The 23,265-nt window shown below is 34.4% G+C and overlaps 1 protein-coding gene across 2 annotated transcripts; it reads right to left on the bottom strand.

The window, feature by feature from the left end:
* Window positions 1-94: 94 nt before the first annotated feature.
* Window positions 95-23,241, bottom strand: LOC144654692 (rab proteins geranylgeranyltransferase component A 1-like). 2 transcript variants are annotated; one of them, XR_013570971.1, is made up of 8 exons: window positions 23,160-23,241; window positions 22,434-22,500; window positions 22,023-22,095; window positions 21,084-21,241; window positions 18,920-20,292; window positions 18,308-18,459; window positions 14,769-17,269; window positions 95-615 (listed from the first exon to the last, which is right to left on the bottom strand). XR_013570971.1 is itself a non-coding variant. In XM_078514903.1 (7 exons), the coding sequence occupies exons 1-7, from the start codon at window positions 23,206-23,208 to the stop codon at window positions 16,838-16,840; spliced, it is 2,304 nt and encodes a 767-aa protein (XP_078371029.1). In that variant the 5' UTR covers window positions 23,209-23,241; the 3' UTR covers window positions 14,765-16,837. The 2 variants fall into 2 exon arrangements, 1 of the variants encoding a protein (XP_078371029.1); XM_078514903.1 differs by lacking the exon at window positions 95-615 and having other exon boundaries at window positions 14,765-17,269.
* Between the last annotated feature and the right edge of the window lie 24 nt (window positions 23,242-23,265).

The following is a 23,265-nucleotide window of genomic DNA, read 5'->3' as shown; positions in this document are numbered from 1 at the left end:
ATCTTCCTTGCATAAAACATTTTTCAATGCCTTACTAATGCACCGACCAATGTTTCTCGGTTAATGCAGAACCACAACAACAACGACAACAATCTTACATGGTATATCATTCATATTTTAATATAAAATTTTACGATCATCAGCATAAGCATTTTTGTTACCCCACTCACGCGGATACTTTATAATAAATGGTTATGGTCAGTGCTCTTGGTCTCTGCACACCAAAAACCCACATACCGTAAAATTCCGGTTATAAGCCCCCCCGGTTATAGGCCCATCTACCTTAAAACAAAAAAAATACATCCGGTTATAAGCCCCCCCGGATATAAGCCCCCCTCTGCTGAATGACGGTACTGAACAGGGCTAAATGTTGCTTTATTATGTGTTTTTAACCTTAAAAACGTATTTCGATCAACACTCCCGTGGCTCGTTTCGAAACGTTTTTTTTTTATTCCGCTTATAAGCCCTCCCAGATATAAGCCCCTCCGCTGATAAGCCCACCCAAAACCCCTTACGAAGTTGTATAAGCCCAGGGCTATATAACCGGAATTCTACGGTATTTAGCCTTCCTAACAGGTGCAACAGATAACAAATACAGGGAGAAAGTTTTTTAACCTGAGTAGTAATGTACTACACTCTGAGGCAAATTTGCCTTAGAGATGTAGTACATCACTACTTCCAGTGCTGGATACAAAATATGGGACAAAAATGGATTCAAATATTGGAATCAAATATTAGAATCAAAAACTGAAATTCAAACCCTAGAAAACCAAGCCTGTAAAACCAAGCCTGAAAACATTCTTATAATCTTTTTTATTTTTTTACTGGCCTGAATTCTAATCTGGAAATTAAATCTTGAATACAGTGCTGGCAATACGCGATAGCTTTTTTGGCAGATCATCCGTTTTACCTAAAATTTTAAAAGGATCAAGCCTCGCTCCATCTTTATCCAACTATATATTAACTTAAGTTTTTAATTTTTTAAGTAGAATATTTTTGTATTAAAAATGAAAATATGTAAACCAAGCAAAGCAGATTATTTTTGACAATATTTAAAATCAAATGCTCTTATAGTTTAATTGAAAACTCTTGGATCTTAGTGGGTTTAAAAATCAAATCGCTCGCTCTGCTCAAACCCTAGGTCAAATTAATATCCATATGGTATTGTATTTATACAGTCATCTGATTGTGCTTAATGACTCGTTTGTCATATCAAATTTGTATACTTTTTCTTCATATTTGTTTACAATTTGTTTATTCTGTCTGGTATTTATTTTCATTTACTAATGTGAGTTCTTTGATTTCGTTCTTTAATTTTAATCATATTTGCGTGATTCAGTATCTGGGAATTTTATGGTTTAACCTGAAACCTTTAATAACACATTTCTGTTTATTATTTCCATATGTGAAACTGTAATTCTTTGGACCTCCAAAACGAATGTATTATTTATACTTCACCCTCTAACTCATCTGTTAAATTGCCTAGCATATCGCCTGTTTCTATTGTCTTACCATTCTGGGTTTCAATATACACATGCTATCGTATCAAAATATAATACTTGCTCATTTAAATATCTAATTTTTCATAAAGCATTACCTCCACTGCTAGTCGTAAACTCTACTATATATTTGTATTATAGGAATTATCAACAAACTATCCTTATAAGTGTAACTCATTGTACCATTTCTTCATTTATTCTTTAATTATCAATGTATCGTCGAAACTACTTTATTTATATCATTACATATTTAATTATTCATTTGTTCTCTTCCAATTACCCAAATAGTTAAAATTTTCATGCTCGTAAACTGAATTTTATTTAATTTACCTAATTAATTCTAAATTTGTTTTGACTTTATTTCTGATCATTTTCTTTTCATTTTTAAAATGTATTTTGTTGTCAATTTTAGCTTCATATTTTTTTATATATCCTTTGAATAGTCATCATACTTCTCAAATCCAAACCTCTATTTTTTATATTTTATACCTTTTTCAATGGCCTTATTGACCTCATCTGTTGTCCATGACCAATAAATCTCGTTCATTTCACTATTGGCTCTTTCTTGTTGCTTTTTTTGCACAACAAAGGGAACTTAGCTTTTCACTTTTTCACTTGATTTTCACTGGTAAAAAGGATGATATAACCTTTTGGTGGTAATTAATTTTATTAGTCCATACCATTTTTTATCGTCTGTGTTTTTATAGGTGTCCAATGGGGATTTTTTATAGAACTGGAAGTGGGATATAGGAGCAAAAATCTACGTATTTTCCGTATTCATCATCTTTGAATTTATAAAGTAGCTTTGTGCTATTAGTTCTACCTCCGAAGAATGCATCTCTTGGGTTTATGGCCCAACCACTTCTCTATTCCAATCATTTTTATAATATTTTTGAAAACTTTTGTCATTTTTCAACTTGCATTCCCACTCTCAATAAGATTGTAACCAGCAGTTGTTATTTTGTTATTTTTTGCTTGTTTTACGCTTCGTTGATTCTTTTTTGATTCATCAGGCTTGTAACAATCTGACAACTCAGAAAAACTTGAATTATAAAAGTATTTGTGATTCACATCATCTACTTTTATTTGTTTGTACTTTTTCGCCACCTTCTAAGGTGAATAATTTATTTTCTTACTTTGTATCCCAAGCATACTTACTTTACTATTTTTTCTGTTTGAACAACTTATCAACCACAGCTATGTATTTTTAGGCTATAATTACTCCTGTAATTGCCATACAAACACAGATTTGATGTATTTTAGTGGATCATATTTTCTTATTCTGATCTTGCCTGTTTTAAATACATCTTCTTATATTCCACTCTGACCTACAGTATTCAATAGTTCTTTTTTGAATCGAAAATATTTTCATTACACGTCGTCATACCATTGTAGAATTTCTGTCTTTCTTGTGTTTTCATTTGATTTACCGTTGCTTCTTAGGGCATATACCGTTTTTGATTTTTGTTGTGTGGTACCTTTTTTCAACTCGTCTGCCATTGGACGTGTAGGGGTTGTTGGTAAAATTCAAACTGTCGATTTTTTGATTCTTAACTGTGGTATCTCCATCATCATGATTTTTCTCCATTGTAATATAGGCTTAAAACTGTTATCAACGCACCTTTTAGTATATGACTGTCACCCTTTGCTATTATGAGCCAAAATGTATATCCTTTATATTTATATTGAGGATTCCGTTACAAAAACTATTATTCATTGAGTTGATTCATACCATTGATCATGGCAGTAGCTAAATAACTTCATGTGTTCCAGTGTTTTGTGTAGATCGAAAAAAATTTTTCATTATACGTTTTACATGAGTAGCATATCTTTTTTGGGATGTTTTATTTTCGGCATGGTTTTCGCTCTTTTTGATGCAATTTCCTCCCTTGTATTTCTTTTCTTTTTTTCGTTTTTGGTTTTAGTTGTTTGTGATTTTTTGCTCACTCTAACTATCACTATCTTTTTTCGATCGTTTCTTTTGTTTTTAAAAAACTTTTACCATAACACGATTCAGTTTACAGGTAAGCTACCGCTACTTTACCATCTGTTTGAAAAAATTTTTGCACTTTATCTTTCCCTCTAGCTTTTTTACAAAGTGGAGTGCTACTGGCTGTCTTTATTTTTTTTCTACTTTTGGTGTTTTTATCTCACTTTTATTTTCGCTTCTTTCTTTCTTTTTTCGCTTCTCTTACTTCGCTTACCCTCCCTTAGCTGTTTTGGTGTTTTCTGGAGTGCTGTTATTGGGCGGGCTATTTTTTTTTTTGTGTTCCTTCACATTTTTAACCGACCTTCCTGCCGGATGGTTATTATTTCTTTATATCCAACGTATTATATCTGATGTTTATTAGAAACTTTTATTTTTTTAGGTGATCTTATATTTTCTTCTATTACCTTTTACTGCCTTTTCTTTATTTCTAACATTTTACACTATTTTTTGTTTTTTCGTGTTCGATCCTTATTTTGTAGGGTTGGTCATTGGATGTTGAATCAAAAATTCATGTAATTCATTGAGTGTCCTGTTTAAGGTCTTATCGTTCTTATATTTTTGTTTTATTGATTACTTTTTTCCTTGTTGAGTTTTTTACAAGATCTTCCATTTAGCCTAGTGCCTTTGCATCCCTCAGGTAACTTTTTGATAGTTGTTTAAAGTATTATGGGTTTTTGTTATTGGTTTAGGAGTATTTGATGAGATTGGTATGTCTTCTTTTTTGGTATTTTACGCGAGGGGGTGGGGCTTTGATTCGGCTTCTGGGTCTCGTGTGCTTTCGGCTCGACCTTTTTGTGCTCGTGTGCTTTTGGTTCGGCTTTTAGTGATAAAATGAGTTTTATAAGGTCGGTTTTAGATAGATTGTTGAGATCAGATTCGTCCATTTATTTGGTTGAGATATTTTTTTGTGTCATTTTTTTGTCTTTATTACCATTTCTTTAGTCCTTTTATATTTATTTTTGAGATTTTAACCATATATTTTTGTCACCTAGGCAAAGATAATTCTTATGTGCTAATTATATTATATATATTCTTTATTGTTTTCACTGGTTTATGTTGTATTGGTCTTCAAGCCTTGTGAAGTTTTTATATCTTCTTTCCTCTGTGAGGTGCTTTCCAGCGAGCGTGTAGTCTTGATGCACTACTTCCTTTTGTTAGCCTTCTGCTTTCCTTTGCGTTTTCTGTCTTCTTCTTTCGTTTTTTTTTTCGTCCCATTTATTATATACTATATATTATTTCCTTAGTGTTTTTTTAGTGCGTTTAGTTATTTTTCTTTATATTTACTGTAACATTAATATAACCTTTTATTGCTCGTGTTGCTTCTTTATGTATTTATTAGCATCCTTAATATTTGTATTATTAATGCTTCTTAATTCTAATCTTAAATGTATACCTGAGACAGAAACGACGACGGGGAAGGCCTCGTAAGGATCAACATTAAATAATAATTATTCATTTACGGTTTTAGCTAAGTTATAAATGATTAATGAGTAAATGTTTTTAATGACGTGATTTCTATTGACCAATCATATTTCAAAAATTTTACTCAAAAAGTTTACTCAAAAGTTTACATAAAAGTTTACACAAGTTTATAAAAGTTTACTCAAAAATTTATTTAATTTACTGCCAAGCTGTCCGTGAGTTATGTGTGTTATATATATAATGCCTTGTTTTCACTTTTTTTTTCTTTGCCATTTATGCGATCAACTATTGATAGAGGTAAAGGATGCTGGCCATGCTGTGGCGGTTAAGGTGGCGGTTGTGTTCTACTGTTCTTTTTACTCGCCGACGGATATCATCGGCACGGGAACGTATGTAATAGGGACAATGACTAGTGACAAGGATCGAATTTAAAAGTGTTGATATATCGCCGGCGCTATTCCTGTTGTAAACAAAGGTAGAGAAATTATTTTTTTTTTCCGGTTAGCCTATATCGATTGTGTGGTTTGCCAAATCATCTTTCGTGGTCTTTCTCGCCTCTTTTTCGCTACGGAGTCACGTCTCGGGCTGGAGCTGGCTATTTCGAGATTTTGATGAGCATCCAGCCTGAGCGCTAGTATTGAAACTAACCTCCTGTAGCAATACTTGATGCAGGGGCCGGGCAATAGTGGCGCCCAATCGTGTTGGTCTTTTCTTCCTTAATCCATGGCTTTTCGATGTTAGTCAATTTTGTTTATTGCCCCTTTTTTCTCTATTTTAACGGATAACCCTGCCGCAAACCCCTTTTCCTCTATCAACTACATATTCATTCTTTTGGATTTGAATACATTTATTTGGGTTCTTTACCTCTTCACTTTTCCCTCTTACTCTTTTTCATACCTTCCAACTCTTTTCAAATCTAAACTATGGTTCTCTATCTACACAAACTTCTTCACCTACTTAGAAGAAATTCCCTATTCTTCTCACTTTCATTTCTTTTCTTATGCTAACCTCTATCTTCCCTACCTAACAGCCTCTTCTACATCTTTTTCCTAACTAACACCTTTTCTCAAAAACACATAACTTTTTACTCTAATTCCATATACCTAACATCAATATAAAAACTATCTACCTTTATGATTATTTCTTTTTAAAATATTAACGTATTTCCTATATTTTTGATCCCTATTAGATAATCGTCAAAGATGACTAGTTTTTGGCCTTCATCTGATATTTTATCAAGCGGTATTATTTTATCATTACTTGCTTCAATACAGAATAACCAGCCTCTGACTAATGGGTTCAAAGGTATTGAAAGATGTTGATATTTCGATTGCTGAAGATTTTTCCCATAAAGATATATTTTATCATAAAAAAGCGGTATACAATCAATAGGTTGGTTTTACCCCCACCCAGGGAGAAGAAATCAAATTCTAAACATTGATTTGGCATGAAATCGTATAGTTGTCTAAAGTTTGAGGCCATATCGTCTTTAGTGTCATATTCGGTATTCTCATTATATTATATGGGTATATTATTTTCAGTTCAACATGGTGTTCAACACGGTGTACATCAAGGTGTTAAACGCTATGTTAAATGTTGATTTTTATATTCAATTTCATTTTTTATGTAACGTAATAATATAAAATAAAATGAGTTTACTTAGATGGAAAGAGCTTGCAAAGAGTAAATCTGATTTGGGCGATAAAATCAATTATGTTAAAAATGCAATCACAAAAATAATATCGGTCAGCAGACAAGCCAAGAGTCATTTTCGAGGGTATTCAAACAGTGACAAGTAAATTAGATGATGTAATTAAAGTAATTTGCAGATAGCAAAAGTACCTAAAAATCGTGTCAAAAAGGGGATGAGAGGTGAAATGGAAGCTCCAGATTACTATCCTGAAGTTGATCCTTTTGAGGATATGGACGTAGATAATTTATTTGATGAGCCTGTAATGCCACAAAATGAAAAACAGATTGTACCGAAACCACCAACATATGAAGAATCTTTAAAAGATCTTTTAGAAGGAAATAAGGAGATTTATGTTGATCCCCAATATTTTCCTGAATATGAAGATGAATTACCTCCTGAATACGATGAGGATGAAATTGATTATGCTTTAGATGCTGATGATGAAGTAAGTGAAATACTAGAAGACGTTGGTATCGACGATTATGATGTAGTGCAAATGAAATTAGATCAGCCTGAAATGACACCAAAGAAAACCAAGAACTATCTTAATAAGATTTTAGAGAAAGCCAAATATAAACGGAGACAATTGAAAGGTTTCAAGGCGAATGTTACTAAAGAATATAATAGGGGAACTATATCTGAAGCGGAAAGACAGATTAAAAATAAGAGAATAAGCAATGCAAGAGTTGCATTAAATGACTACATAAATCATTACGAAAGTAAAGCCAAAACGATAAAAGGTTCTGGTATTCGAAAAAATCAGAAAGGTGGAAATGTTATATTTTTTAACGATGTAAAACAGCTTCTCAAAAAATTGGAATTGATCATCGGTTCAATAAACGCAGGAAACACATCAGTTAAAATGCGAAATATGGGAGTCGCTATATTAGACACACTTTTAAAAAGGTCTACTATAAATAAACAACAATATAAAAGATATATAATCTGTACTTTAAAGTCTAATTTATGTAACTGTATTATATATATGGATCGTGAGTTAGTATTATCATCATATAGTGTTAAAAATCAAGGGAATAACACTCCTCAAAATTTTACAACTAAATTCAACAGGCCTATAACATTGGATAGCAATTACCAATATATGATAGGTCTCAATCGTATTATTAACATGTCATTTACATGGTTTAATGTAAATCCCTCATATGGTAATCAGCTGATTAAATATAGTTCAGATAATGGGAATAAATTTGAAGAATAACTTTCCCTGCAGGTGTTTGGAATTATTCTGAATTTGATGAATATATTAAAGAGATTACTAAGACGGGGGATGATGATAACCCTATATATCCCATCTCTATTGATTTTGATTCAACAACATTCCGAGTCACAATCACTTTATCTCAAAATTATCAACTTGATTTGACGCATAGCAATTTCAACGACCTTATAGGGTTTGATAAAAAGGTATTAAAGGATGCGGTTAATATTGGTCCAAGAGTCCCAAATCTAAGCCAAGATACCGATATATTAAATGTACATTGCGATCTAGTCAATACTTCTTTAGTCGATGGCGAAGAGTCGGATATCATTTATACTTTTTCGACCAGCGTACTACAGCCGAGTTATTCGTTTACAATCGAGCCTCTTAGGGTCACATATAACCCGGTTAATAAGCAACAGATAAGTAGCATTCGAATATACATCACAGATGGGAAGAGACGGTTAATTAACCTGAATGGAGCGGATACGTCTTTTTCATTAATTTTGAAAAGGATAGAATAATATAACATAATAGTATATAATGAAACATATGAATTCAAGAGGTTTTACCATCCAAAATTTGGTAAATTTGTATATAAGCACAAAGGGTCAGGGATTATCGTTGATAACATTTTCAAACCGATGAAGAGTGTTATGTCGTCTGTTGTTAAAAAAATTGTCAAGCCCTTAGGTAAGAAGGCGATAAAATCAGGTATTTCTCATGCAGGTGATAAACTGGGTAAAAAGGCATCAGAAAAAGCCGGAGACCTTATAATGGAAAGGCTTAGGAATATGAGGAAGGGAAATGCAGGGCTAAAGGCACTATCCCCAATCTTACAGAAAGTAAATACCTCACCTGTCAGACACCAACAAAAAAATGAAAGTACTGATATGATCATCAATAGATTAATATCAGGATCAGGTGTAAAAGAATAAAATGATTAAAAAAATTGGTACATAATTGCAAAATTATATAAATAATAATATAATGTCTTTCAGAAAAGTGAATACTTAAGAGATATGAGTTGGTTCGATTTCAACTCGATGATGTTATTCGAGTTCCAGCTAACGGTCAGCACCAACTTAAAAACGGCTATAAGTTCACGATTAACGATAGAAGTTCATTCTACGATTGGTATAATGCGTATTTCGAGGTGCAATTTCAGGTGCAAATGTTAGCTGATGGAGCAACCACGGCGGCTAATCGTATCACAGTTATTAATGGAGCACATTCATTGATTGCCCATATGATGATTAAATCAGAGGAAAAATCGTTTATGAACCATAATTCCTAAAGTTACTTTCGTTAAGAATCTCCTCAATATAGTGACGATTTTAGTCGTTCAGTAGAAAAAATAGTCTTTGGTATCTAGATACCGACCATAGGATAGCAATGCTAATCAAAATAAGGCTTTGAGGCTAGACGACTTTTGACGACAGGTCTCAATGTCATGTTGTAACTCTTCGTAATTTCTTTGAGAGCTGGAAGGGCGATGTTACTCCGTGACTCCATTCATAACAGTTAAAATGAGCCGAATTACTTAAAAAGGCCAATGATGTAGTGATGGACGAGTGGTCCTATAGATCCTCTATGGGTCCCATTACTCCAAAGGAAGCCTATATGATAAGTTTGTTAGTTCCTTCTTGGTAAAGAACACTTGACGTATATGCGCGTGTATGAGGTTTCCGCACCAACGAATAGCAGTGGATTCTTCCAGATCTCATCCAGTATTGATAATGTTAAGGCTATCTTTGTATATCTAAACGAGCTAAATCAAAAATGCAGATGAAAATCCCTATGAATTTGATACCTACAATATCAATCTTGACCGTGGGAATGGTAGTTATTTGACAACATGTCGATTGGAATACGGCAACGGAGTGTTTTATCCTGAGACCGAATATGATAGTGAGTCCAAAGTTAGGATATTCAATGATTTAATGTCTTATGGTATGAGAAAGAATGATTACAACAGCGGTACACAACTCAATTGGCAAATTACAACTCTCTCTATCCTATTATCTTTTTTGATTTATCATATCAAGCAGAGCGAGTAACTAGAGACCCAAAGCAGTTGATCTTCAGATATAAACTAAAGCTAATAGTGCGGGAGATAGTCCTTCAACGTCCATGCCATCGTTCTTTATGATGAGACAATCGTCATTGACAGGTGGGGAATGAGCTGGTTATTGTATAAATCAATCAATTGAATATTATGTATAAACATTCTATTTTGTATACTTTTATAAAAAAATATAAAATAAATATATAAATAATAAACTTATCACTCTATAAGTGAATCTGTCAGAAGGACAGCGAAGGAAGCTTTTGACTGCTTATAGAAATAAAAGTGAGATCACTATTCGCTTAAGCAATTCAATATGACTGGCAATGAAGTTTAATGCTAACTCAACGACAAATCAATAAATTGAATAAGGCTAAGAAGTTAGGTGTTGGATCTGATTTAAAATCTCGAAGACAAAATTCGAAAGGTCATTAGGCTTGGTCATGGGGCACCGCGAATTGGTTTTCCAATGATTGGAATTAGTGCTCCGAAAACGAAAAAAATCAGAGTCAACAACTAAAAATAACAACTGATAAACTTCAAAGAAGGATGGTGGAAATATTAGACTACCAAGTAAGAAAGATGTATTAGCTTACACACCGCCACCATTCATTGGTTCTTGGGATGAATATGATAATTTCTTAGAACAGGTGGATTGGTGCTTCCAAAAAAAAGATCTTAAAACCGAAAAAAAGTAAAAGCAACATTCCATAAGAATATACAATGAGTATTTTGATTTAATAAACTGGTGTTTATATTTGAATATACCGATAAAAGATGTACTAATGAGAGACGAGACTGTGCCACATAATACAAATTAGAATATTCATTTACAATCTCAACCTCATATCTGAGTGGTAGTCATTGGGTTGCTACGTATGTCAAAGATAAGGCAATCAATTATTTTGATAGTTTTGGTATGCCCCCATTTCAAGCCATAGTAGATCACGAAAAAAGAAGAATTTAACATTGTTACATCAAAACAATAGATCAGAGATAAAGACTACCACCTGCGGATACTTTTGTCTATACTTTCTCAACGAAATGAATAAGGGGAATTCGTATTATAATTTATTGGAAGTGTTTGACATATATGACAAATGAAGAATGAGAAATTCATTCAACATTATTTCAGAAATATATAACTCATATATATAAATGACTAAATCGTATTGTGTACGTGAAAAAATACAAACTAATTCAGTTCCTAGTTCTGAAAAATATGTGAGAACAAAAAACAATCGTTTAATGCTCAAATCGAAATGCGCTTCTTGTGGTATCACTAAAACTCGTTTTGTGAGTGAGAAAAAGGGGCGAGGAGTTGGTGAAACGATTAACAAAAAGGTCGGTCAAAAGGTTCCCGGTTTCCAACAGGCTCAAGACTTAGCATCGGCTATCATGGCAGTTACCGGAGGTGATAAAGATCTATTTAAAAAATATTGGCGCGGTGACTTTGCTAAAGGTATATTTAATAAAAAAAGCGGGATTCAGACATCTAATTTTTGGAAGCCTGCTGGTGCATATAAAAATGAAAATCTCGACCCAAAATGCAATTTCAGTGAGTATAAAAATGGAAAATGGATAAATCATTATTGCGATTAAATATCTAATAATATATATAATGTGCAATCGTATTGTCTATCGTGTAAAAAAAAAAAATATTAAACTCTAAAAAGGTAAAAGCTAAAATGGTCGGCTTAGGAAAATCAGTTGCCATATATGCAGGAAGAATAAGAGTAAACGTTAAAGGTGGAGGCATTGATATTCAAAAACACCTATCAAAACTTGGAGAATTAATATGAGAAACCTAAGGAAAAAAGTAAATTATTGTGGACCTGGTACTAAATTAGAAGAAAGATTAGCTTCTAAGATCCTAAATATAAAAATCCAATAAAAATCTTGATAGATATGTCAACAGATGATATTACTAAGTAATTAAAATCACTAGCTGATAAAATAAGGCAGATGATCTTATGCTTAAGAGAATATCAAAAATACCATTTAAAGACCGTCCGTGGGGAACAACAGGGGTACAAGCTTTAATCGCTAGTAAAAGAAAAATCGGATTGGGTATAAAAAAAGAAGCCAAAAAACGGAAAACGGCGTTGAGTAAAAATGATTGGTCTCAAAATTAGCCGATGAGTTAATAAACCAATAGACGAAAATTTAAAATAGAAGAGTAATATCAAATGGAATTGACGACATATGGTCTGCTGATTTAGTTTTTATGGATAAACTTTCAAAATGGAATAAAGGTTATAAATATCTATTGACTATAATTGACGTATTCAGTAAATTCGCTTGGGCTATACAATTGAAAGATAAGAAAGGTACATCAATAACTAACGCATTCAACAATATTGTCATTAATGACAAACGTAAACCTGAATTTCTCTGGGTCGATCAGGGATCTGAATTTTATAACAAAACATTCAAGGAATGGCTAAAGAAAAATGATATTAAGATGTATTCCACTTTTAATGAAGGTAAAGCTGTTGTTATTGAGAGATTTAATAGAACTTTGAAAAATAAAATGTACAAAAGTACTATTAAGGTAACACAAGTATCTTGAAAGCTACCCATACTGGTAAAAAAAAATAATAAAAAACATAAACAAAAAGCTTCAAAGGAAAAGAATAAAAGTATATTTACCTATACGGTGATATGGAGCCATTATAGAAACCAATTAAGGTTGGTGAAAGGTCCGAAATCTAAAAAAACGAAGGTGTTCGAAAAGGCTATATCCTAATTGGTCAGAAGAGATATTATCGTTGAAAGATAATACACTAATCAATAACTTATAAATTAAAAGATTTGAATAATGAAGAAATACAAGGTAGCTTTTACGAGTCCGAACTATTGAAAGCAAAACAAGAAGTATTTCGTATTGATAAAGTAATTCGGCGGAACTATAAGAAGAAACAAGCTTTAGTGAAGTGGAAAGGTTATAGTGATGAATTTAATAGTTGGATACCAATCAAGGATTTACAACATATTTAAACGCACTACAGCTGTTCAAGCTATGATAGCTGGTAAAAGAAAAGTTGGCCTTGGGACAAAAAACCGTCAAGTAAAGAAAACTAATAAAAAGAAATAGCTAATGAATTTAAAACTGGATTTCTATGAAGGATTTAATATATAAATATATATTAAATATATTTATATATCAATCAAAATATAAAAACAAGAATTTAGTTGGCAGTAATATCATATATTTGTTCACCTAACACAAATAAAATATCAGACCAGTATCTTTGATTAAATTCTTGTGTTTTTTGTTGTTTACTAACTTTAATATAATCACTTGGTATATTTAGATGTTGAAATATCCTCTTTAACAAATAACGAACACTTATAAGTCTTTGTCTTTCTTTTTTCATATTTCTGTCTTTTGTTATAAATTTATTTATAAAACTACGATTTACAAAAATTAATTGATAGATTTTATTTATTTTTTCCCTTTGATTATCACTAATCAAAATTTTATTATCAGTGCTTAATTTATCAATTATTTTATTGATATGGTAAAGGTTATTATTCAGTTTTTTTTTATATGTTTTATTCATTTCACGTTCTAATTCATTCCATTTTTCAACGCTCATACGATTTGTTGTCATCAGATCCCACATTTCAGTATAATTAAATTTATCTAACATAACTTTTCTATATAATAATAAAACATTATAATTTTATATAACTTTTAATAGTGCGTTTTAATCAGCATTTTTATTAGACCTATTTTTATTTTTATGATAAGCAAATGAGATTAGAAACACGGGTATCGAAATTATTACCATTTTTGGCATCTTGAATAATTCTGAGAATAAAAGTTTATTTTATGACAAACGTTTATATAAAAGTTTGTATAAAAGTTTATTGTAATATGATTGGTTAGTTAATATAAAAATAGAACATTCGAATCTATTGTATTGAACAAATATTATGAAACCATGACAATAATGCAGATGTTTAACCTTGAACTATAAAATATTAATCACCATAATTTTAAAAAAGTCATAAATATATAAAAAAATAACGAATCACAAAAATATATAAATTAAAAATTTACATAACTGTCGGTTAAAGCACTAAGATGCAAGATTTTTAAAAAAGAGTATAAGAGATTCATGAAAAAACGCATAAAAATAAAAACATACACTATATATATAGATAAATGACCAACATGAAAATAAACATGGAAAATTTAAAGAAAATATGTTTCAAAGCAGATACATTCAAAAATATGTCTGATGACGCAATAAACACACTGAAGTATATCGTAACATTAAAAGAATTATCAAAACTCGGAGATTGGGTATATGAAAATCTAGACACTTTAGTATATTTAGAAAAAAAACTAAAACAAGATGGACATTGCAAGCCATTAACAAAATTATTAAATGAAGAAAATGAAAAAGTAAATAATATGTAACATTTACAATGATTTAAACAGTGTATTATCCAACCTTGAAAAAGAAAAAAATGAATTCAAAAATAACAAAAATCATAATCGTTTTAGAAGATAATTCACAAAGATATTCAGTACAAGAGATTTACCATGATAATAACAACAGATAAAAACTCGGCTTGTTTAAAAGCACTGTATCAAAATTTTGAAAAAGAGTATAAGAGATTTTTTTATTTTGATCCTAGGGTTGACCTAGGTTGGTTTTTCAGGCTTGGTTTTACAGGCTTTTTTTTCTAGGGTTTGAATTTCAGTTTTGATTTTCCATGGCTTGAATTTCATTTTGATTCCAATATTTGATTCAATATTTGAATCCATTTTTGTCCCCATATTTGTTCCAGTCGGCGGGCAGTAGTGATGTACTACATCTCTAAGGCAAATTTGCCTCAGAGTGTAGTACATTACTACTAACCTGTATTGTGTGAGTGGGATTATCTCCTTTGGATGCATTTTGTCCGCCCCGAGATCCAAACCCCTTACCCTTTTATACACCATTTTGACAGAAAAAGGGCTCCTTTCGTATACCTTTTTTCAGTTACTGAAAAAGGTACCCCTTTCACATACCTAAACGACATGGCATAAACCTAAAACAGGAAGTCGTGTTGTCATTCTTTTTGTACAGTATGTTGCCCTATTTCCCGGACACCCCTATTTCCGGACACTTCGACTTAACAATTTTGTTTATCGTCGTAACAGTAAAATTAACTTAAACAAAACGTTCAGAAGACTTAGCGATTAGTCTGCTTTCGTTTGCTCATTTCTTGGCCGAGCTGCGCTCTGTTTAGACGGGAAAAATCAAGTTTTCGTGGAGGTAGGTAAAAAATTTTTCTTCTTAAATGCGATTTTTACAGCGCGTCAATTTACATCGTTTCAATAGCGCTCTGCTCTTGCAAAGTGCGCGATAGATTATATTTATATTTACATTAAGGTAAAGGTAAAAGGACTAGGTTTATCAGCATATAATAAATTTTCGGTTTTCGCTCTTAATTTCCGAGCACGGTCACCAAAGAGTTAAGTTGCATTTTTGGTGAGGTGTGCCTAATTCCGGACACATATCTACAGCAAACTTGTTTACCTATTTGAAAACAATTTTATGGAATAGGTTTTGAAAAACAAGCATTTTTGTAACTGTCTGTGCTGTATTTAAGCTTCAAAACCGGTTTTGGTATTGATTAATCTTCCTTGGCATACTTCGTTTCAAGTGGCCGAAACATTCACTGAACATTGCTTTAAATTTTGCCTGAAAGACAATTTTTCAAAAGAATAATTCTTTATTTAGCCCTTATTACTTATATTTTGCCACGATCGGGAATAATATTTCCGAGAGAAAGGGAGTATTTTCCTCTAAACGATCGTCCGAAATTAGGGCAACTGGTCCGGAATTAGGGCACTGAATTTGACCAACTCTTTCCGTGATTACAAAGAAGCCAAAGCGATTTAGAAGATAAAACTTCACGACCTACTTACCAGCAGTGGAAGCTACATTGTGGGTAAGTTTCACCTCGTAAGTGCTGTTTTGAGGTAAGATATTACGGTTAGTGCAAAAAGTGTCCGGAAATAGGGCAACATATTGTATCATTTTATAAATTTAAATCACGTGTGTTTTGTTTGAAAATATTTTAAATGAAGGTTTTTTTAAATACCTAAATAGCCGACATCCCTACCCTTTTCACATACCTAAACTTGTAAAAGCCCTACCCTTTTATATACCTGAGGCATGAAAAAGTTAACCCGTTGAGGCAGAGCCTCCCTGTATAGGCCATTATAGGGAGTAAACCCCGGGGGCATTTTCGTCACATTTACCACTTGCACCTCTATAATTTTTTAAAACCTGCAATGCAGGCTAATACAAGTTTTCTTACATTACTGGTAGACCTCTTAGTTTTAACTATATTGTAGACACTGTTAGCGAGAACCTCCTGAGTTCTCCACTGTGCCTGTACTATCAAGGTTTTACTGAATGCACTTAAAATCATATGCATTTGTTTACCTTACATTTTTGAAAATTTACCTATAATCCCCTTTTCTTTATCTTCATAAATTATTCTGTATTTTTGATAATAATTTATTTACAACCCTCCTTTCTTCTCTAGGTGCATCATAAAATTACTTTGCCTGTGACTTTGTACTTGTCATTTGTTGCTGGTCATCTAATAATTCATTATTAAGCAACAAACTTCAGAAATAGCTCTATTTTTGCTGAAATTGCCAGGGCATTCAATAAGATTTGAAGTAGGTTGCTGCCTTTTCGCTGCCCCTGTCAGAGAGCAATATAACGAGCTGAAAACATCTCCCTTTCACAGGGTACTGTATAAATTTTAGACAGCGATTCACAATAGAATCCATGTCACAGCTCCAAATGGGTTCTAGAGCTCGGGCAGTGTGCTGAGTTTTATTGAAAGCCCTGTATTGCTACCACTCAAACATTACAGACAGCAGTAAGCTGTCATTTGTCAAGACACTTATATGTCTAATCATCTGCTAAGAGTCAGATGGCTCCCCGCCTGTTCCTGACTGACTTTCTTCTCCACTTTGTTGACTACTAGCATCACTTTCACCCTTAGCTTGATCCTGTTCCATTGCTAAGACTGGACTTTCTTCCTCACTGGGTTGACTACTAGCACCACTCTCACCCACAAATTGTTCTTGTTCTGTCGCTAAGACTGGACTTTCTTCTACATTTGGCTGACTAACACTACCACCATTTCCCTCAGCTTGTTCTTGTTCTGTTCCTAAAGCTGGAGTTTCTTCTCCGCTGGCTGGATCAGCATCATCAGCTTCACCACCTAGGTCTGGTTGTGCAGCATTCTGATTGCCATCTTGTAGGAAGTCGTCTAATATAATATCCTCTGGGTTGGGAACTGGCTGCAGGAATTCTTCATCAGGGCAGATTTTTTCAAAAACCTCCCTAGCCTGTGGTTTAATGAAATTTATTATATGGCTACAAAAGTACGCGCGCTCTGATTGGCTGCTGAGCGGGCATTATTTTCATGTAATGACCGGGCATTATGAAAATTTTTTTCGGCTGGACGGTTTTTTGAGTTGTGAGTAAAAGCTACTAGCGAGGGGGCAAAAAGAAAAAATGCCGACAAAATATAACTATCTTTTCAATAACTGAAAGAAAATATAAGCATACCGATACTTCTTTAGTATTAGCGACGAAGAGAGCCACAGAGAGCGAGAGCGAGTTTTACCTCCAGTGTTTTTCCCTTGATTATACTCTTTTTTTTGAATAGTGCTTAAAGGCCATATAATAAATAACTTATTAACCTCATCCGTTCGGTCATTACAGGGGAATCTCAGACCTCGACCTTGATGTATTGACCTCGCTGTCGCTCGGTCAATACATCAAGGCCTCGGTCTGAGATTCCCCTGTAATGACCTCACTCTCGGTTAATAAGTAGTATAGATTTTGTCAGAAATAAAATTTAATAACCATTGATAGAATTAACTTACTGTGAAATATCAACTCTACTAAGCGATTGTCGTAACTTTGAAATTTTACGTGTTTTAGACTATGAAAACACGACTGCTGAAAAAGCAATGTGCATGCCTGGAAGTCTAACTGCAAGTTTTAATTTTTCACAACAGAGAAAGGCTGTGAACACAGACAAATTTTCACAAGAAAGACAAAAAAACTTCCCTGCTTTTCAGGCTAGGTGGAAGGAGCAATGTAGAGCAACGTGGAGAGCGACAGGGGGGGGGGGGTTGAAGCTTGGGAGAATAGGGGTGGGAGGGGTACAGCCATACCGGAGGCAGGAGAAGAGAGCATGGAAAGCGGTATTCCCAAGGTGGCAGGAGCCGGGAGAAATTGAGGAAAATGTTACAAAATTTCGTAATAGCCAGGAACCACTAAGAGAGGTGCGGAAACTGCAAGAAAAAAGTACAAGAAGTGGGAAGTACAAACCACCCCGTAACACCCCCACAGCAATATTTGCTTCCATTCAGTACCTGTTGTAGAGCTTCACCAAATCCTATGGATGTTCCTGGAAGTGACATAACATGTACATTTGATGGCAAGTCACCAACACAAGAGGAGTCAGGGATCGCTTGGTTGAAATACAACGACCACAGGACTGTGGGCTTGTCGCTTTGAACATTTCCTGTCAAGTGAATAAAAAAGAGAGTTATGTAAAAAAATAAGGTAAAATGAGACAAGTGATGTAGCCTAAAAACATGTGACAATGCTTGAACATGGCTGCCACAAACATCAGTTTTCAAAATTCCTTGACTTTTCTTTGAAAAAAAAATTCCCCTGACCAAATAAATACAAAATTATTTTTTATATATAGTAGTGGCCTCTATCCTCTGCTTCCAAAAAAAGCTTCACTGAAATCGCATTGCCCTGAAAATTATGTTTCTTCCAGCCATCATTGGTGTTAAATAACTATAAGCTGTACTATTTTTCAATTTTCCTTGACTTTTTCAAAATGTCCATTTTCCCTGAGTCAAAATAACATTCCTGACTTTTTCCATGACTGTCAATAATTTTATTTTTAACTGACAATTTCCTGGCCTGTGGTAATACCTCAAATTTAAACTAAAAGTGATTTAAAACCTCACCTTCAGATGGAAAATGAAACAGCTTGTCTGCTGTTGGTTCCAAATCGTCCTTGGCTGACGACAAACCTTTGCTAACTAAATGGACGACATAAAGACCTTTAGGACATGCCATTGCAGTTGGTCCTAATTCAATGACTCTCACTGGCTCCCCTCCTTCTGAAGATGGTGGGACTGACAGAACAGTAATGTGATCCTCATCAGAAGCCTTCAAAGAGCTACATGTTATGAAAATTGCTCGAGAAACAAACTGTGTGCATTCTTTTTTGAACATTTCTGGTACATAGGAAAACTCGGTTATCAACCATTTGCATTTCAGTGCTTGCTTCTCCGAGATTACGCCTGTGCATTCGCGGTTAGCTTCACTGACTGTGATTGCGGAGGCCCCTCGTCTGAGGCAGTATAAACCACCAAATACAGCACACATTCTGCAGAATGCTTGTGGTAGCTCGCCAGCACCATAAAGAGGCCAAATGAAAGGTGTGTTTCCATAACGTCCAAGGGATTGAAGGAAACTTTGTGTGGCTTTTAGTCCTTGCACTGTAACAGTTTCAGGTTTGACCATTGCTATGGCATGAATTATAAAATGCTGCAAGTTGGGGGTCAATCTACGAGACTGGAGAAATTCACTGTAAGGTTTGTCTTCAAACCCTTCATACTGGTCTCTTTGTTGCTCAAAATCAAGGCAAAAAGTCAGATATTTCATCAGCATTCGTTTCTCCACAACAGATATTGCACTGCTACTAAATACATCAGCTCTCGAACAAGGCACCTCCTCCACTCGACCATCCATGTACGTCAAGATCCTTGTGACGGCTTTGAACTCTGCATAATGACTGATATTTGCCGAAATCAATGCCTCCACAAGTGGGCCTCTGGAGAATAGAAGTTTAGGAGAAATATCAATGTTGAATCTTCTCCAGTATGGCTTTAGATCATCAAATGTCATGTTCACATCTATGGCTGGTTTCTGCTCATTTCTCTGTCTTGGTGGTGGCACAAATGGAACTTCTGGTAAGTTACCAGAGTCGGACTCTGTTGGTAATTCTCCTTCATTTTCCCCATTTGATGCTTCTTCAGCACTTTTGACTTCACTAGGAGCATTTTCACTTTCCTCCTCTGATTGAAGAGTGCTGTCGCTACGGTTCAAGTCAGACACGCCCGCTGTCTCGACCTCAACCAAGGGTCTTTCTGCTAAATTGTCTTCAGTGTTTGGTTCTTCTGAGGTACCAGCTTCTACTAGGTCATTCTTTTCATCACATGATTCTGATTCATTAGTTTCTCCTGAATCTGGCAGTTTCTGAGTTTCACTGGGGCTAACAGCAGTTTCAGATGATACTGGCTCAGAATCAACAGACTCTTGTGGTTGTTTCTCACTGAAAGAATAATGAGGGAAAGTTGTCAATGGATAAATGACTGTAAACATGGTTGGATCAAATTGAGGTATGCAGGATGTTCAGAGGGCTTCGTAACACTAGCCCTTTGCATACATTGGGGGTCTCTGATACTCAGTAAACTACTATCCTGTTGAGGGGGAGCAGGGATGGCACAGTGGTGAGAGCGCTCGCCTCCCACCAATGTGGTCCGGGTTCGATTCCGGCCAGGTAACATATGTGGGTTGAGTTTGTTGTTGGTTCTCGTCCTTGCTCCGAGGGTTTTTCTCCGGGTTCTCAGGTTTTCCTCCCTCCACAAAAACCAACACTTCTAAATTCCAATTCGATCGGGAATCCGAGGGCCACAGGTTTGTCAGTCGAAGACTGTTACATGCAACCCTCGTAAAACAAAGTTGATTGATTATACATGTCTGAAAAAGCAGAAAATGTGCAATGATGCTATGGGGTACAGGGGGCTAAATAAACGGAGTTTATACTACTTTGATTTGGTTGTGTCAAGTTACTTTTAATACAACTGAATACATTAAGATCTGGGTCTGGGTCATCAGTAATGGAATGCTTTGGCATGAATCTCAGAAACCTCTTTGATGGAAAATGGAATGACTGTGTGACAAAGGGTGTCTGCTTCTAAGAATTAGCACTGCTGCAAAAAAGAGTTAAGTGCACTGGCTGCATGGACCTAAGTGGGATGTAGGTCACAAATTAGATTAATTTTGTTTATTAAGGGCTGGTAGATGCATGTAACATAATGATATTTTCAAGTTGAAACTTACCTAAAGTAAGATTTAACCACAACATTTCTGATCTCATTAGAATGACCAGGAACTGGAATTGAGTAGGTACCAGTCTCCAGGCTGGGTGGTTCACTGTTGTGGGTACCAGACTCTGCTGGTCCATCCTGTTGTTCTTTTGCATCATTAAGACCTTTAGCCTGCAATCAAAGATTTCTGTTGAGTTGCTTTTATAGAATTTTCACATATTCTTGTGCCATTTTGAATGTTTTCTTTTCAATAGTTGATAGCTAAGTTGTGTTTGCACATGGCAAGCAAAATGTTTAGAGTACATGACAGGAAAACTAGCAACAATCATCTCTCCTGGCCTTCCATTAATAGTCAGAGAAAATACAAGTACCATAAACACCCACAGATAAGCTGCACCCTGAATTTAGCAACTCAAATTTTGAAGAAAAAGTTTTTTGAAAGTAAAAGTGCTTAATTTATAAACAGGGAAAAAACAGTGGGCCATGATCCATATCTACCACACGATACTCTTGTTGTTTTTTCGCTCATGGTGTATCAATATTTATTGCATTCATGAAAATATAGGCCATTGTTGATACTGCAAACAGCTTTTAGGGGCTTTCAAACTTGCAAAAGCAATGACCAGTACTCCCTTACAGTTTTAGGTAATTATATTAATTTGTATACTTTTCCATGAAAGTGTCAATTCACGAAAATTTTCGGCACCTTTTCCAAATGTTCCAGCAGATAAGCCGCACCCAGATTTCGAACGAAGATTTTTGGAAAAAAAGTGTGGCTTAACTGCTGGTTTTTTACGGTAAATGGACTCATTTTAGATTCAAATAAATTTGTAACTTTAGATTCAAAATTGTACTTTTATGAATGGAAAAATTTCATTTAGTTTGTAACTAAAGCTTTGCTTTAACTAAACTTTAAGTCTAAATGAATTTGGATGTTGCCTTTCTCACTCACCTGATTACATTCAATCCATTTCAACAAAGTGTCAAAAGTGAAAGTTACCCATTGGCCAGAATAATAATCATTCCTGAAACAAAGATATCTTAGGCATCAGTACCATAAGAACATCAGTCTGTAAATGTTTTTAAGCAATTTGGCTTTTTTAGAAAATGAGTTAGCAAATATTTTTTTCAATACCTTGTCCATCTTGGTCGGACGAAAACAAATTGTGGTGGGACAGATTTTTATTCGTCGTTGCCAGAAAATGATTTATGATCTAGAAAATATTGTCCAGACATCATGTCGGATCACACTTGAGATTTCGTCGGACATTAGAAAATTTTGGTTGGCCAATGTCCCATGACAGACTGTTATTTGCAGCCCGGAGTTAGAGAAATAAGATTGTTACAGTATCCTTTTACTAACCTGTCCAAATGAAGAACTTTAAGACCAACTCTTGATAGGGAAGCTGCTACCACAGATTCTGGGAAACCTTATTACAAAACAAAACAAACATAAATTAGACCCACATTTCAGTACAGGACAGGAGGGAGGGGGGCCTCTTGAAAAAGTTTGGGTGAGGGTGCTCTCCTGGGATCAAGGAACTCCTGTCCCATCTCAGACCAAAAAAAGTTTAAATTTGCCACCCTCAGACTGGAAGTGAAGAGGGTGTTTTTCTACATAATTAAAATACTACAACATCTGCTATATGAAGACCAAAAATTGGGACCCCACTGCAGACCTCTAAGGTCAAAACCAGGACCCCATCCAGCTGCATTTATCTGTACACAGCATATATAGTTTGTGCCCACCCTCACCCCCCCCCCCCACCTCCTCTTCCAAGAGGGTAGAACTTTATCGTTTGTGATTTTTGTTAGTAGCTTGTACTGCTCCTGTCATGCAAGTCACATAGAGCTTTTAACATTGTCTAAGGCTACAATTGTTGTGGTGTTTTAGAGCATGTTTTAAAATTCGATCGATGATGTGATGGTGATCGGAAAATCTCATTCACTGCACTGCGCAATTTGCTTCATTGCTTGCAAATGTCCTTGTACTGGCAGCACAGTTATAATTATCAGTGACAAAAAAATTATAAGATTCTTTTCATATCAAATTTTAAAACATTACAGTATTTATAAATACAAACCATACCAGTTCCTAGCAAGATTACATCGAACTCTTCTGGAAGTTCGTCCGCCATTTTGCGAAGTCTTCCGTGTAGCAAATAACAAAGCAGCTGATTGGCTGTCACGCCTTA

The sequence above is a fragment of the Oculina patagonica genome, chromosome 5 (assembly GCF_052425735.1).
Source record: "Oculina patagonica isolate OP01 chromosome 5, crgOcupat, whole genome shotgun sequence".
Classification (NCBI taxonomy): domain Eukaryota; kingdom Metazoa; phylum Cnidaria; class Anthozoa; order Scleractinia; family Oculinidae; genus Oculina; species Oculina patagonica.
This window is presented reverse-complemented; position numbering and strand designations above follow the sequence as displayed.